The 17,249-nt window shown below is 47.3% G+C and overlaps 1 protein-coding gene across 5 annotated transcripts in view; it reads left to right on the forward strand.

The window, feature by feature from the left end:
- The window catches only part of pcdh1b (protocadherin 1b), a 140,523-nt gene that overhangs the window by 114,439 nt on the left and 8,835 nt on the right, over positions 1-17,249 (forward strand). The window contains exon 5 of one of the 5 annotated variants that reach the window (XM_049029707.1): positions 5,629-5,804. The exons of the other annotated variants lie outside the window; for them this stretch is intronic. Within the exon in view, the coding sequence (XP_048885664.1) occupies positions 5,629-5,789 (161 nt within the window). The 3' untranslated portion in view covers positions 5,790-5,804. Of the gene's footprint in view, positions 1-5,628; positions 5,805-17,249 lie in introns of those variants that run through there. 5 annotated transcript variants of the gene reach the window in all.

Raw genomic sequence — 17,249 nt, forward strand, 5'->3', positions numbered from 1 at the left:
GGATTCTCCTAAGCGAGCATGTTTACCACGGAATCTCGCACAGTCTGCCAGGCCCCTCCGATGCCTGCGAAGGCCTGCGCAGCCAGCAGGGGAAGCCAGTTAAGGCAGGGGGTGGAGTTACGCAGCCCAAAACGGGCCGGTTCTCACTACGTTAGGCCCGACCTCAAACAGTCATACGCAGTGAACCAGGGGGTTAAGAGCATGGTGGCGCTGTGTCGCGTCGCATGCCCCCTGCCCGCCCCTCCCCCCATGCTAGCATAGAGCAGCCTTTGTACCCACGCTTTCTCAGCTTGGCCCATTTCTTGCATGAGTCTGAGCCAAGGCACTTGGCTGGGGGGGGGGGTGATTGGGGGGGGGTGGCTTCTTTAATGGGAGAAGGGAATCTCATTTGCATGTTTAACGATTTTTTTAAAGATTTTTGGGTAGAAAGGAGGGGTCAAAACATAAATAAACATTAAATATATTTATTTATTTGTTTTAAATATTTCAGGCATTTGAAGGTGATCCAAGTTGAACTGCCTGTGTGCGTGTGCATGAGCGCGCATACACCCACAGCTCTCCCTCACTACATGACGCAGTGACTATGCACGCAGCACACGCAGTGGCACAGTGGGCCACGTCGGCACTTTCTGGGGTAGAAGAGCGCCTTCCTGCCTGACGCCCCTTCCCCCCTGCTGGCTGGCACCTTCCTCTGACTAGCTCCTCTTCCCTGTCTTCGGGAGGAGCTCTGCTCCCCTTTGGTGATGGCAGCTGTGAAGGAGATGCAGGCTGGTGAGGATGGGAGAAGGAGACTGTCTGCTTATGTACACATATTTATAAGTACATACATGATATATATTTGTGTGTGAGCGAGAGCAGCAAGACAACAATGAGGTTTATATTTCGCAGCTTAAATATCTCCACAGTGTGATGTAAGGAAGAGCCTGAACTGCGGCTAATTTCCGCTCAGACTGCAGTACATTACATTCTAACACATGGGCTGGGCTGTGACACGCAGTGCTGTGTGATTCTACGGACCACAGATGCCATTAATAGCAGTTGGTGCTCTAGCATTGAGCGACAGTGAAAGCTGAATGAGAATAAATGCCCATCTGGGGAAATTAGTGAAAAACTGTGCACTGTGTCACCATGGCTCGGTGGGTGGCACTACTGGGCCATCCCTCCAGGATCATGGGTTAGGCTCTGCCCATATTTTTTCCGATTTTGGCCTGCAGTCCCCTGCTGTTGGTTGAGGTAATTGGTGTCCCTAAATTGCCATTTGTGTGGGTTAGTGGAAGCTCTTCAAAGGAGCTGTCTGTTGACCTACTCAGGGTCCAAGCTCACATCAACCCTGCACCACAGCGGTTTCCAACCCCCGGTCCAGTAGGGGTATTGCAGAGGTGATGGTTACAAAAATGAATGATAAATTTGAACTTTTTTTATGATCTATGTGCATCTGAAACAAATGAATGAACAATAAAACTTGTGAAATTTCCATCCATCCATCCCAGCATGTTTCACCAGTCCGTGAAATTTTCGTACACTGTAAACCGCTGTGCAGAATGCAAATCGGTCGGCAGACACCAAAAGGTTGGGAACCTCTACTATACCGGATAAGCAGTTATGGAAGATGGATGCCTACGAGCTGCGTGTGTTTGGGATAACAGCATCTTCTAAAGTTGATAATAATAATAGAAATGATAATGAAAACAAATGTTAGCGATAAACATTCGTTCCACTGTATCAGTAAGATTTCCACTTTCCTATGTGGGTATGTGTCTCCAGGGGCCGGCTGTGCAGGGCCGGAGGGTTAAGAAGGGCGTTTAATAAGGAGAACACGAAGGATGAAAGTGACCCTAATTACGGAATAATCCGGGACGTTGTGTTAGCATTAGTCCCAATGAATGGGATTTGACCTGGACTAATATCAGTGGGAACGTGTGTATGTGGAGGGGGTGCAAGGCACTCTGTTTGTTCCCTTCTGCCGCAGTTGTAATGGAGTGCCTAATCTATTACCCAGAGTCCCCTGGGCCAGATGCACAGCTATGCACACTAATGAAGCGCCTACACATGGATGGAAATAGAGAGCAGAGAGAGTGAGAGAGAGATAGAGAGAGAGAGATACCCTCAACTTGAGGTATTCCCTTGTCTCCTAATGAACAAAATGTTAGCGTTTTCTCCCGTTGCCGGGATAAACAAAGCATTTGCTAATGAGACTAACACGCTACTGAAGGCTAAGGACGAGCTGCAGGGGAGCGAGGTCTAAACCAGCATCCTAATTCGATCCTTGTGCAGCTGGAGTGTCTCCTTGGTGTATAATTGCTTTCCAGCGGCATTTGGCTGTGGATCCTCTGCTGGATCGGCACACCAACCAATCGCGGCGTCTAACGGCATCTAAGAAGACCTGTCCACATCGCGTTATGACTGGGAGCACATGCATTATTTACCTTATTGTTAATGCACCCCATCAAAGAGATAGCACCTCAGGCGATGAGGACCGAATCCGGAGAGAAATCGACAGCGTTTTGCCAAATTGGGGGTTTTGCCGTGAGGATGGAGAGGCTGAAGGACGCTGGGACTTGAGAACCAGTGCTTGTGCACACACACACACACACACACACACACACACACACACACACACACACACACACAAACTCACAAACACACACACACGTACAGACGCAGAAATTCACATGGATGTATGCTGGCTTCTGAACACACACTCTCTGCACACAGGAAGAATTATCCTGGCACACGCACAGACACAATCAAACACTCATGCAAAAATTTTAACATAATCATATGCTTAATTGTTTGTGTGTATTTCTCTGTGTAAAGACCTGGCAGATGACAAAGGGAAGGTGAGGCCCACGTTTTAGGTGTTCCCAAATATGCCTGATTATATATATATTGGGCAGACAAATTCAATTTAAACAAGGTATAAAGCCGAATACTGAGTTAAGTGTGGATCAGAGAGGTGGCAGAAGGCCGGTGCCAGGTTAGCTGCGTCCTCGTGACCTCCTGGTGACCTCGGCAAGAATGGCCTGAGCTCCTCCAAGGCGTCCAAGCCTCAGAAAGCATGCGGATTATTTGAGGTTTAATCTCTTTGGTCTACCTGTCTCAGACAGAGACAGAAAAGAAATCTCTCATCCCTCTTTATTTTCACCGTTGGCCAGCACCTTTTCACTTCCTAGTCAGTTAAGGCTTGTCAGAAAGCTTATTTTTCCCTGTTATATCTTATTGGAGGGAAATAAAGCTGCGACAGATTGCAGCTACATTTCTTCCATAGTTTCCCTGTTTCTTTGCTCATCTGCACTGTGCTTGCAATGGGTCCCCAAGTCCGTAGATTAGGCAGTGAGAGAATCCACAATGAAAGTTCTGGAATGGGCCTTGTCCATGGTGTAACATGGTGTCAGATTAAGGATACTGCATTGAGATAAAGAATGTCAGAATGTGAATTGTGGTAATGCGCTGATTTTTCTCTATGCTAGGCTACCCTTCTCTTGGGGCTATGCTTGCGTTGGGTGAGCACTGTGTTTTGGCTGGTCTTGTGTTGGGCTGCCTTTGTCTTGGGGCTGTCTGCGGGTCGGTCCTGTCTAATGTTAAGGCTGTCTCTGGGATGGGTCACATTTATGTTGCGACTGTGTTGGGTCCATCTAATGTAAGGGCTGCCTGTGGTTTGGGTCAGTCTTATATTGTGACTTACTGTGGATTGTTTTGGGTCTTATTGTGGAACTGGCCTTGTTTTGGGTTGAAGAACCATCAGAATCACCCCTGATAAATGTGGCCCAGCTCTGATGATCTTCTCGTTCGCAAAGGAATTATTCAAATCTGCATCCCTCGTTGAATGAATGCGCCCAGTTCCTTCTTCCCTCATTCTTCCTCCCTTCTGTTTTCCCAGATTTCTATCTCCATGTACATCCCCCCTCTTCTCACCCCCCCATTATTTCTCTCTCTCTAGCCCTTCCTCCCTCCATCTTCTGTGTTCGTCTACTAGCAAAACCTGTCTGACTCCTGCCAGATTGGTAGTCCGGTGTCCCCAGTGAGTGGCAGGGTAGGTCATGGCTGGCACACCCCCATAGCCCTGGAAAGGGCACTGCCTTGCTCAGGAATCCTCCTGGTAGTTCCCACTGGATGCCCTCGCATCCTCTGATCGAAGCCTCTTTCCAAATACGTAGTGTTTAATGTGTGTGTTTTTGAATGCTGGGAGCTCTGTGAGGTCCTCTGTGTTTGCGTGTGTGTGTGTGTGTGTGTGTGTGTGTGTGTGTGTGTGTGTGTGTGACACGGTGTACCCGCACGCACCGCTCAGCGCGCCCATACAGATTGTCCTCACAAAGCAGCAGCTCACAGCATCCAGGATGCAGCATATGGTCATTCTCCAAGCAAGATGCTCCCCCACTCCTGTGCTGCACATTACAAATGAGCGAGCAGCGTCAAGCTCGGCACGGCAGGAAGTGACATCGCCGTCGCCAGCAGGCAGCCCACTGACCAACGCCCAGGCGTTCGCTGGTGGATGCACAAACATACACATACTTTCATACGTGCACTTAAGCAATCCCCTGTGTATACATACAGACGTGGGACTCTGTGTGTGTACATTGCACGTGTGTGTGTGGTATGGTAGTGCGAGACTGTGAGGCTCAGGGATCTCGCCCCTGTTCAGCGGCTGCTGCCAAAGAGAGATACATGGAGGGGAATGAGCTCCTAAACTGCTACATTAATAACCTTCCTGGACACCGGAGCTCGTCCAGTTCCTTCTTCCAGGTCTGTTTCTGGCAGCTTGCAGCAGCAGCCGGGCAGTAGAACATATGCTTGTCCTCAGCCTGCCCCACGGTGTGTGTGTGTGTGTGTATGTGTGTGTGTGTGCATACACATGCATGTGGCCCAGGTATACAGTATATTATGGGGACCAAATGTTCCCACAATGTGATAAAAACCTGTCAGTTTGACATTGTGGAAACTCAGTATTATAAAAATCTGTGACTGCCATCAAAAAACTAAAAATGCCGAAAGTCTTTCATTTTGATTGTGTGCATGCACGTGTGTGATAATCGAAATGTTATTTCCTTTACTCGTGCCGGCTTGCGTTTTCCTGTGCGTTTTCCTTACATAGGTTCTGCGTGTTGAACGCATGTTTAGTGTGCGTGTTGTTATCTGAGTGTCGTTTTACGCCATTAAGAGGCACATATTGTGAAGATCAAGCCCCCTCCTTTGGAATTCAGGTGTAATTCTGCCCATGTCCTGGAATATTGGTATGAGGGAGGGATGTATGCTGCCTCGTAGTAAGTTATAGCAAGACGTAAATCCTGTATGTGCTGGGACCAGGCCCTGACTAGCTGCAGCCCCCGCGGCGGGTACAATGTCACAATGGCCCCCAGCGCTCCCCTGTAAAGGACAGGTTTACGAGGTGTTGGGATGGCTGTTTGTGGGGTCTGGGGGGCAGGGTATGCGGCTGTAAGTCTGCGGGCAGCCTGACCAGTGGCGTAAATCAGCCGTGTCGGAGTGGTCGCGGTGGATTTAGTCAGCAGACACCACATGCCTGCTAAGACATGCCCGTGGGTACCCCCTGCCCCCCCCAGTCAGGGATCCAACTGCAGTTATTACAGCAACTTCATTTCCTCTCTGACTGTGCCTATCTGTCTCATTTAGGCACCCGGCCGTCCCTGGGAAGACAAAGCACGCTTTCATATACTCCACAGTGCTCCGCTTGGCACCTGACACCCTCCGTCCCGTCCTCCGCTCCCGACGTCGCCTTATTTTTCCTCTCTCTCACTCCCCTTTCTCCTCCTTTGTCCCTTTATCGCTATTGATTTTATTTCTCCGCTTCCCCCCCACCTCTCTCTCTCTCTCTCTTTTTAGGCAGGGAAATGGTATGTCTTATCGGTGAGAACGGAACACCGTGTCACCGACTCCATTATCAACTGTTTCAAAAGCAAATATTGATTTCCTCGCCGTGTGATGAGCTTGCTATGCCAAGTGAATGTATTCATGGAATTAGAGAGGGCCTCCCCCCATGGACCGCGATTTCTAATGATACTGCAGCGGCTGGATACATGTTTAAAATATTGGGAAGGCCCCCCTAATAAGCTTCCATTTCCCTGGCGCCCCCAAAGCAGGTTTGGGACGCAGTATGAACGCAGACGGAGGCCTGAGCACAGCTTCAAAATTTATTCACTTTTGTAGCATAATTGATTTTTTTTTTTCTCCACTGTACCCCATTGGGAAAATGATAAATTGGAAGCCAACTAGATTCTCACTTTGGTCTTGGAGAGTTTCCTCCTTTCTTCTTCACGGCGTAAATAATTGAAATGATTATTTATGGCATATAGATTCTCATCTGAGTGTCTTCCCCGGCGTTGCCAGCTTTGTTATCTTCTCTGGCCGTTCGTTGGTAATACATTTCGGCTCCGTGGCGGGACGGGTCGCGCCAGTTACGTTAATTGAGTGAGAATGCGAATGCAGGCTGCCTTTTCCTTTGTGCCAACCTGAAAGTAATGAGCCATTAAACTGAGCCTAGATGTGTGTTTGTGTTTGAATGTGTGTGATTTGCCTTTCTTAGCTGATAATGCCACACACACACACACACACACACACACAGCAATGTGCTTCTGACCCACTGCAGTTTTAGCGAACCATATTAAAGCCTGTTTGACTACAGCTGAAAGCCTGGGGTTATAGGCTAGGTGGTACTGTAGGCAGGGAGCTGTAGGCTGGAGACTGTAGGCATGGGGCTGTAGGCTGTGGGCTGTTGGCTGTAGGTTGGGGACTGTAGACGGGGGACTATAGGCTGGGAACTGTAGGCATGGGGCTGTAGACTGGGAGCTGTTTGCTGGGAATGGTAGGCTAGGGGCTGTAAGCATGGAGCTGTAGGCTGGGGACTGTCAGCAGTTGACTGTCAGCTGGGGGCTGACGGCAAGGGCCTGTAGGCTGGGATCTGTTGGCTGGGGGCTATAGCCTCCCAGTCAGAAGACCTTGTGTCATCCCACTTGAGTTTACCACATTCCGTGCCTTTTTACAAACCTGACGAGAATTTTCTCTGGCTGTGATTTGGGAGCTTAGGGCTGTAAGCGAACCCAGCAGGCCTTCATATCCTGTCTGAGGTGGGATCTGTGTGTAACTGGATCTGGCATTAAAGCGTCTTTCAGCTACGTACAAATCCAGCGATTCTAACGCAAGTATTCGAGGCTTGTCTCATGGTCCAACTTAATGCTCTGGTACCAAGTAGTGGGGTGTAAGCCCTTCTAGGAAAGAGGCTAAAAAGTCAAGGTGGAGTGGGTCTCTGGGGTGGGGGAGACGGGGCCCTTGACTCATCTGGCTTGACGTGGACCATTCTCCTGCTGGTCCTGTCCTATCCAACATCTCACTCACGCTGGGCGTGTTATAGAGTGGAAGTACTATTCCTACACAACCATTAGCATGCAGTTTCATGCAATCTCATATTTTGAAACTATTGTATTTAATCATCGATTGACGTATGATTTCCAGCATTTCACCCACTCTTCTCAGGCCCAGGATGCATATATCATCTCGTGTGTGTGTATGCGTTTGTGTGTGTACATGCGAGCGGGTATACCTATCCTTATGAGGACACAATGTCCCCATAACGTGATAAATATCCATTTATCCATTTTTTCCCCATAAGGGAAAACTCTATTTTATAAAAATCAGTGACTGCTATGAAAAAACTAAAAATGCAAAAACTCTTGTATTTTGTTTGGTTACTTATGGTTATGGTTAGGGCAGGGTGGGGGTTAAGGTTGTCATAGTTAGCATTAGCATTTTTCCCAGAGAAGTGAATGAGCGGACCCCAAAAGGATAGGTATACCCTACGTGTGTATCTGTGTGTGTGTGCTTGTGTGTGTGGCCACTCCAATGACTGTGGAATACTACAAAGTACTGATTATGAAATGTAACTTGGATAACATGTTACAAAACTGGGTCACTGGGTCACTACTCAACCGTTCAAAGGGCTCAATTGTTAGGACATAATTAAAGGCTTATCACAAACAAAGCCGGGACCCTTCCGGAAAACATATCCCTCTCTGACAGCTGCTTACAGCCTTATTCCTGGCTATCCCATGAGGCTGTTCTCAGACACACAGGCTCATTTTCTGTCTAATGGATTTTCCAAGATTTCCTTTGTTCTTAGATGTCATGAATCATTAATACTTGTCCATGTGAGAAAACAGAAGTTATTGAGGTATTGACTTATAAGGGTAGGGCAGCATTATATTTACACAGAGGCAGTGGTTTTTATTAGTAGCTAAAACATTGAATTTGCAGACTTTGGGTTAGTGTACAGTAGGGGGTACAGTTCTAGATTCTAGACCTGCGGGCTTTGGGTTAGTGTACAGTAGGGGGTACAGCTCTAGATTCTAGACCTGCGGGCTTTGGGTTAGTGTACAGTAGGGGGTACAGCTCTAGTTTCTAGACCTGCGGGCTTTGGGTTAATGTACAGTAGGGGGTACAGCTCTAGATTCTAGACCTGCGGGCTTTGGGTTAGTGTACAGTAGGGGGGTACAGCTCTAGATTCTAGACCTGCGGGCTTTGGGTTAGTGTACAGTAGGGGGTACAGCTCTAGATTCTAGACCTGCGGGCTTTGGGTTAGTGTACCGTAGGGGGTACAGCTCTAGATTCTAGACCTGCGGACTTTGGGTTAGTGTACAGTAGGGGGTACAGCTCTAGATTCTAGACCTGCGGGCTTTGGGTTAGTGTACAGTAGGGGGTACAGCTCTAGATTCTAGACCTGCGGGCTTTGGGTTAGTGTACAGTAGGGGGTACAGCTCTAGTTTCTAGACCTGCGGGCTTTGGGTTAGTGTACAGTAGGGGGTACAGCTCTAGATTCTAGACCTGCGGGCTTTGGGTTAGTGTACAGTAGGGGGTACAGCTCTAGATTCTAGACCTGCGGGCTTTGGGTTAGTGTACAGTAGGGGGTACAGCTCTAGATTCTAGACCTGCGGGCTTTGGGTTAGTGTACAGTAGGGGGTACAGCTCTAGATTCTAGACCTGCGGGCTTTGGGTTAGTGTACAGTAGGGGGTACAGCTCTAGATTCTAGACCTGCGGGCTTTGGGTTAGTGTACAGCAGGGGGTACAGCTCTAGATTCTAGACCTGCGGGCTTTGGGTTAGTGTACCCAGGGCAGAAGACTAATCTGCGAACTTTAGGTTGTGGGTATAAATCCTGAACAGTTGAAACTCCTGCAGAAAGAGTCAGTGTCTCCCTGGAAAGTAGCAACTTGGCCCAGGAACTTGCATCCACCCGCAGTCACAGTCTGTTACTCACTCTCATGTTCATTAACGAGGAACAGGGCTCTAATTGAAAACCGGATGTGAATCAGGCATGAGGGCTGAAATTAAAGATGCCAGTAAGCGGTCCAGCACTGGTGATGGCAAGCGCCGCTGCGTGACATGGTGACTCGGCAGGATTGGGAAGGAGGAAGCCTGTGGATCAGAGTACCGTGTCTCCTGTCACCTTCCCTGCCCCGCAGGAACCAAATACCCTCCCTGGCCCATTGCTTGATTCATTACCCTCTGTCAGAGTGCCGGCTCTGACTGATTGAGTGCAGCTTCCAGTGAGGGCAGGGTTGGCTGGGGGGGGGCAGTGTGTGACCACCTGCAAAAGGCTGAGTGGGGCAGAGGTTGATCAGCGAGAGTGGCGTCCGTTGCCACGCTGGTGTGCATGCGCATGTCATCTGGGAGAAGGAGTGTGAGAGAGTGGGTGACAATATCTACCTCTGCAGTAGTGCAATAAAACAGCAAATGTGATTAGCGGTGTGCGCAATATGGGGCATTTGTAATCTGGGAAGCGGCCATGCATTCTGCTGATCAGAAGCTGGAAGCCATGGTAAGGATAATATTCTGAATGTTGTTCAAATGCGATGGGTGGCAATGTACCTAGAAGTGAACTGGGATCACTTGCATCCATGGGCAGACAGGGATGTGTTGTGGAGACAATGTCCGCCATAGTCCCCGTGCGACTCGCCACCCCCTACTTCCTTCAGTCCTCCTTCCTGGCTTTCGAAGCACCATGTCGATTAATTAATAGCCGGCTAATTTAATTTCAAAAAAAGTAATAACTTGTTTAAGCATGAATAAAGACTGACAAGGCAAAGTTCTAATCTGCCCAAAGTTTAATTAGACTCGGCAAGGTTTTCACAGAAGCAGACTGGGTCAGTGTGAGGCTGTGGGGGGGGGGGGGGGCTGTACAGCCGTTTGCCATGACTCATTGTTCAGGCAGCGTGGTGGGGGGGTAGAAATGACTGCTGGTGACAAGCTTCCCGCACGGTGGTAGGAAATCGGTATCGTCTCTGCACTGGGGCCAAATGTGGCGACTGTCTGACTCCACACAGGGGCTCTGTGTTGATGCACGTTTGCCTGCTGTGAGCTCCTCCTCCCTCTCCGGAAGCTTCCGCGAAGTTCTCATAGTCAGAGACTTGGACAAGCACGGTGGGCAAGACCGCCTTCTCTCACCACTCACACCATAATAGTAAATAGTGCAAGGATGCGCTAGCCAGGTGGTTATAGTAGTTAACAGACTCCAGGTGTGCATCTCTTACAGATGGCTGTAACCAAGTGAAGTCAAGTGAAGTGGAGCTTTATCGTCACGGCAACCATGTACCAGTAACACAGCACAAGGTGACTCAAAGTAACGTTTCCTGGAAGGAAATTTCTGTTACATACAATGTAAAAGTAGAGTGATGGAATCCATGGGTAAGGGGTCAGCACTAAGTTCAGAGTCTGGGTGGGGAAGAAGCTGTTATGGAGTCAGGCAAACTGGCTCCACTGTTCTGGGACCTTCCGGCAGACAAATGGGGAGCAAAGAGATATAAACGGTTAATATTAAAGCTGTATAAAATGACTAAGTCAGCAGCTGATTGTCATGTAGGGAGTGTTTCCCAGTCTGGTCCTCGGGGACCCCCAGACAGCCCAAGTTTTCTCCCTCGCAGCTTCCTGCCAGGCAGCCCTGTTTCTTTGGGAGGGAGCAAAAACGTGGACTGTCTTGGAGTCCCCAAAGACCAGGTTGGGAAACACTCATGTAGGGAATGAACATCTTACATACATTTGGTTCGCCCTTTGCTGCCTGGAGGAGGAAGAATTAATGAATAACAGCAGCACAAGGACAAGGGGCAGAGGAATTAGGGGTTAATACCTTTTTCCTGTTAGCAGGTCTGTGTCGATACTCATCTACACATAATTTCTCTTTCGCTCCTCTGTCATCTACGTAAGCCAGAAACTGCAAAAAAGTTAATTAACTTTGAATAAAAAGAGGACATGGGGAGGATTGGTGTCTGGCTCGGTGTGTGTGGGGAGGGGGTTATGTACTCTTGCTACATTACTTCCCGTCTAAAGTGTGGCCCCCAGGTTAACTGGAACCTAAGCACAGAGAATAGAGTGTGGAGTCAAGGGCCTCTTCAGGGTAATGGTCTCACCTGTGACACGCTGCACTTTTCCCAGACCGTGCAGGCACCCCTCTCTGCGGCAAACACATGATAGAGAGCAGCGTCAGCCCCAGCTGTACACCCACAAGACAGAAGTTATTTGAAATAACGGTCAGACCTCATTTATGGTCCTTTAAAATCTTTGCATGATATAATGTGGGGAGATCCTGCTCACAGAAATGCAGTTTACTGTTCATCCGTTACCATCTACTAGGTTGCCAGCTCTCACAGATCTGGCGCAACACTCACACTCATGCATTAAAACTATATTATTCCATTATGAATCTAAAATTAGCTGTGTCAAAAGTGTTTGCAAACCGTACAGATTATTTACAAGGTGATACATACATGTAAATGCGTGTTTGGACTTGTCTGGAATTGAAAATCTCACTACAGCCAGCTGACCGAAGTTGGCAACTCTGCATCAATGGCTTGTCCGCCTAGAATCGCAGCATGTCCAGCGAGCATCCAGGGAAGCTGGTGACACTGCTAATCCTTCACTGGGCACTCGCTCACACATCTGGTGTGAGATGGTTTGGAAATGTGGGATCACACCGGGGTACCTGGTAGAAGCACATGTGAACAGAGGATATATGGTACATCAAGCTGTACATCAAATGTGCTTTTCCTGGTAGACTGTTGGTACACAAAGAAACGGCCCTTCAGCTTTGTGAACTTTAAATTCTTCCGTTGGTAACAAATTACGAAGAGCAGTAGGTTGGCCTTAAGCTCACGCAGTTAAGGAAATTATTTTGGGGAGGGAGGGAATGGTTGAAGGCAGTTTGATGACACACGTGACTGTGGATTCTCTCTAAATGTCTTTGATGCGGAAATATCATTGGTGAGCCAACAGTAAGCAGGGCTCATAGTCACATGACTAAGGAGAGTAAGTATTAGGCTAGGCCTGTGATCACATGACTAGGAAGACTCCCTTAATCATATCTCCTGGAGAAGTTCCTTCCACTTCAGCTGCTTTACAGTGGGAGCATTCAAGGAGAAAATAGGAAGGATTTTACTCACGACTTGAAAAACAAATCTTCCGTCAGGAAGCACAGCATCCCTGGACAAGAGCAACTGAGTGCATTTTTCCCCCACAGAATGTTCAGGCTGCTGTGTTACATGTTTTAAGCAGCTGTTTACCCATTAAAGTACTGCAATAAAAGCCAGATTACAGAATATATTGTGATTCTGACCAGGACAACCGGTTAGAAGATAAATGAAAGGATGGATGTACCTATGAAACAGTACTTACTCATGCCTTACATATAATAATGAGATGGAAAGACGAAGATGATATAGAATAGAATGCCATTTATTGTCATTGCACGAATGTACAACCGAATTAGGTGTGTCCCCTGAAACAGATTCAACAGATTCAATAATAATATAACGATACATGCACAGTAAGAACATGAGTGTCTGTGTGGATACATATATACAAAGTGGGAGTATATAAATAATATCGGAGTGACTCTATATACATGGGGACAGGAGGAGGGTGTGGGGGCATTAATAAGTGTGTGGGAGCCTTTTCTGTCTTATTAGGCAAGAAAAAAATATACATGTGCTGGGAATCAAGGCCTGGGAATGGTGTGGCTTGCCTGGACCGAGAGGGAAAACAGAAGGCTGTTTTATATCATCAATAAAATGGGCCCCAAAGAATAAAAGCTTTTTACCTGTCTCCCCCACCCCAGGAGACCCAGTGCCCCCTCCCTCCCCCTGCTTACCAGCCTCTGTGTAATATATGTGCACGGTCTTTCCTTCAGACACAGGTACTCACGCTCACGCGGGGCAGCCACACACAGACAAGCATTTTTTAATTATTTTTATGAGTCTCAAATAATTTTATCGTCATAGCAATCAGGTACAGGCCATCAATGTAGAAGACAGGTATTATGAACTCCCTAGGTAAAAGCAGCCATTATAACTCATTCTCTCTGTGATTATGTGACCTCATAATAGTCTATTGTTCCTGGACACCATTGATGAAGAAATATGTTTTAAAAAGGCTGACCGTCTCAATCAAATAATTTTACTCGTGTGACTGTGTGTGTGTGTGTGTGTGTGTGTGTGTCTGTGAGCAGGTATTCCTTACCTTATGGGGACACAATGTCCCTGAAGGGAAAACTCAATTTAATAAAAATCTGTGACTGCAATGGAAAAACTAAAAATGCAAAAACTCTTGTATTTGGCTTGGTTACTCGTGGTTTGGGCTGGGTAGAGGTTAAGGTTGTCATAGTTAGCGTTATTCCCATAAATATGAATTAGCGGACCCCATAAAGATATATTTATCCGACGTGAGTGTGTGTGTGCCTGTGTGTGTGTGGGCTCATTTGCACAATGGCTTGTGCTCGTTCCTGCATCTCAGCATCCAAATGAAACAGCCACTGATAAACCCTTCGATCCACTCAGCAAACTCTAGTACACATTAAAATGTTAACAGACACCCGTGGCGTCATACTTTCACCATTAAACCAATATCGCTGTGTTTCATTTCCAAAGTGTTCGCCAGAGGTCTGACAAATACAAACCACAGCACTGCCAAAGTGCCCAGTTAGCTCCATGAGAATGAATGCATCCCAGCCACAAGCAGAATGCTCCGGTGTTGCAGATCAATGTGTAACTATGGTCCTTAACTAACCTTAACTGTAACCCTCTCCTCTGCCATTTAGTCTGTAAAGACAGGGCTTGGCCACTGGTCACTACAGATCTACTTAAATGTCATCTGTTTGTATATGTTATGAATTATGGGAAAAATTATGTGCCAGGTTTTTATTTGAAATGAATGTTATTAAATCATAGCATTGGTGGGTAGTGTATGGATCTGCAGGCTAAGTTTCTGTCATAGGAAGGTTGTTGGTTGAGCCCTGGCCTCAGCAGAATAGTCACATGTCTGTTGGGGTCTTGAGCGAGGCTTTAAACCCAGCCGGACTAATGGTCTGACCCTGTGCCCTGTGAAGCGCAAGCTTCAGTCTCAGTTGTCTATGTGAGTGTATGTCCTGAAGGAGATCAGGACCGGGTGAAAAGAAGCATTCCAGTGTTCTTCTGCAACTGATAAATAAAGCATCATTTAATTTTGTTTTCATTTCACTTCAAATTTCGATACATGTAAAATTTACAAAATACAACATTAATGTCAATCGTTTAGAGCGACGGGCAGAAAATGAAACAAAAAGGGTGTTTTATTTTAAAGGTGTTGCGGGCTTACAGAGGGGCCCCATATCCCACTCACATTTCGCGCTGTGACTGATCTAAGAGCATAACCAGCTCCCCCCGCAGACAGCACACTTGCTCTTTAAGTGTAGCCGGCACTCACGGGGGTCAAAGGTCACACACGTTCTTTAAAGTTTTACTTGCTTCTCTGATAGCAGATAATGAATTTCAGCTTTGCCTGAAGCCAAGGCATACGGGGGAAATAAATGCCTCCCAAAAGGTCTGCTGTCCCCCCAGTATGAAAGAATAATCTAATGTCACGCAGAGAAGAAAGGTTACGCTTTGACCTTTGTGGATGAAGCTGTTCTTCTCGGTGTCAGGGCCTGGCTCTAGCCTTTCTGTTAGATTAGCATTAATTATCACTAGAACTGCCAAATCTACGCAAATTTGCGTAAATTCCCTGGGCCTAACACCTACTAGCATCCCTGCTGAGAGTTTCTTGGGCCATTGTCCTCCTGCTTTTGTTGTGCAAACACACCCATTACCTGTGAGGCCTGGCACATTTGCATTTTTTTACTCAGAGCAGCTAAAATCCAAGGCAGGCTAAACCTCTGTGTGTGACATGGAAACCTTCACAAAAGTCTGCCATATCTATACCAAATATCCCACACGCTGACTGACCTACAAATATGAAAGACACACATTCACAAAATATATGGAAGCACAAGTCTGTTTTATTTATAAAAAAAATTGAGTGTTTCAAACTTTGCAGTGTTTGCAGACCCAGTGACCATCATCCCTGCATTTGGCGCAAGTGAATTTGTAACACTTTGCACTGGTAAACCTGCTGCGGTTTCTGTTGCAGTTCTCCTGTACCTGACACTGAGTTGTCCATACAAGTCCTGGCACAGCAGCAGCCTTCCTCTGTCCCCATAGCCTTTTGTGGCATAAATTGGCAATGGAGTTCCTTGGCTAGATGACTCAAAAATAATCTTCTTTTGCCTTCCCACCCTGTACATGCCTTGTACAGAACGTAGGAATTTGCCACCACCAGGTCCAGCATGTTGTAAAATACAGCTACTGGCCACCTGCATGTTGCTGCTCTTACGGAATACATGCGCGCCATTTGGTCCAACACATTTACACCACACGATAACAGCAGAGAGAGAGAGAGTCATGAGTGTATTTGCTTTTTTTCTACCTTCTTTCTATATAGGCCTGTATAGTACATATCAGAAAACATTGTAGCACTGATGTAAAATTATACACACATTCACATACCTTCATGTGGTTATAGTCTGTTATCGTGTTGGGTTTCCTCTTTCTGCCTTCACAGATCGCCACATCTTGGTCCAAAGAACTCAGAACACACACAATCTTGTTTTTTTAGGTGCATAAATTGTCAAGGAGACACTGCCACTTCTAAGCACTGACGCGGAAAATTCCTCTTGCTGTGCAGTGTCCTTTGAAATTGGAGGAAGTTCATACCAAACTTTATTCCCTGTGCTCAGTAGTGTTGTTTTGCGCTGAAGCAGTCTGTGTGACAGTGCCAGTGAGGTGAAGAAATTGTCCGTTGTGACATTTCTCCCGTCATCCAGAAATGGCTCCATCAGACTCATGACCATGTTCTCTGCCAGCCTCTCCCTTTTCTGGTGACTGGGGTCCTTTCCCAAGTTAGGGGACACGTTGCAGACGTATTTGGTCTCCAAATCCGTGGCCATCCAGAACTTGATCCCAAATTTGTCCGGCTTGGATGCGATATACCAAGTGACATGGAATGGATCCATATCTACTCTACGTTGTCTTTCCACCGGTGTCCCTCAGGGCTCGGTTCTTGGCCCTCTCCTATTCTCCCTCTACACTAAATCTCTTGGCGAAGTTATATCCTCACATGGCTTCTCCTACCACTGCTATGCCGATGACACTCAACTCATCCTCTCCTTCCCTCCCTCAGACACTCATGTCTCCACTAAGATCTCTACATGCTTGGCAGACATCTCATCTTGGATGACCACTCACCAGCTAAAACTCAACACTAGTAAAACTGAGTTGCTTTACATCCCGGCTGACTCATCCCCCCTCCAGGACCTTGCGATCTCCTTTGACAATTCCCTGATCCGTCCTTCGGTTTCTGCTAGAAACCTTGGAGTTACCATAGATGATCGGTTGTCATTTTCCTCACATATCGCCAGTCTTTCTCGCTCTTGTCGGTTTCTCCTCTTTAACATCAGGAGGATACGTCCATTTCTTTCCACCCAGGCTACCCAGATACTCGTCCAGTCCCTCGTCATCTCACGCCTTGACTACTGCAACTCGCTTCTAGCGGGTTTACCACTGAGCGCCATCCGTCCCCTCCAACTGATTCAGAATGCAGCTGCTCGTCTTGTTTTCAACCTTCCCAAGTTCTCCCACACCACTCCTTTGCTGCGCTCCCTCCACTGGCTTCCTGTAGCTGCACGCATCAGATTCAAAACACTGATGCTCGCATACAAAGCCAAAAATTCTCTGGCACCATCCTACCTAAAGGACCTCATCACACCCCGCTCTGCACCACGATCTCTCCAATCCTCCAGCACTGCTCGACTGGTCCCACCTCCCCTCAAGGCACAAGGAAGACACGCATCTCGGCTCTTCTCTGTCCTGGCACCTAATTGATGGAATGAACTCCCCCTAGATGTCC

Source organism: Brienomyrus brachyistius, chromosome 10, assembly GCF_023856365.1.
Source record: "Brienomyrus brachyistius isolate T26 chromosome 10, BBRACH_0.4, whole genome shotgun sequence".
Lineage (NCBI taxonomy): Eukaryota > Metazoa > Chordata > Actinopteri > Osteoglossiformes > Mormyridae > Brienomyrus > Brienomyrus brachyistius.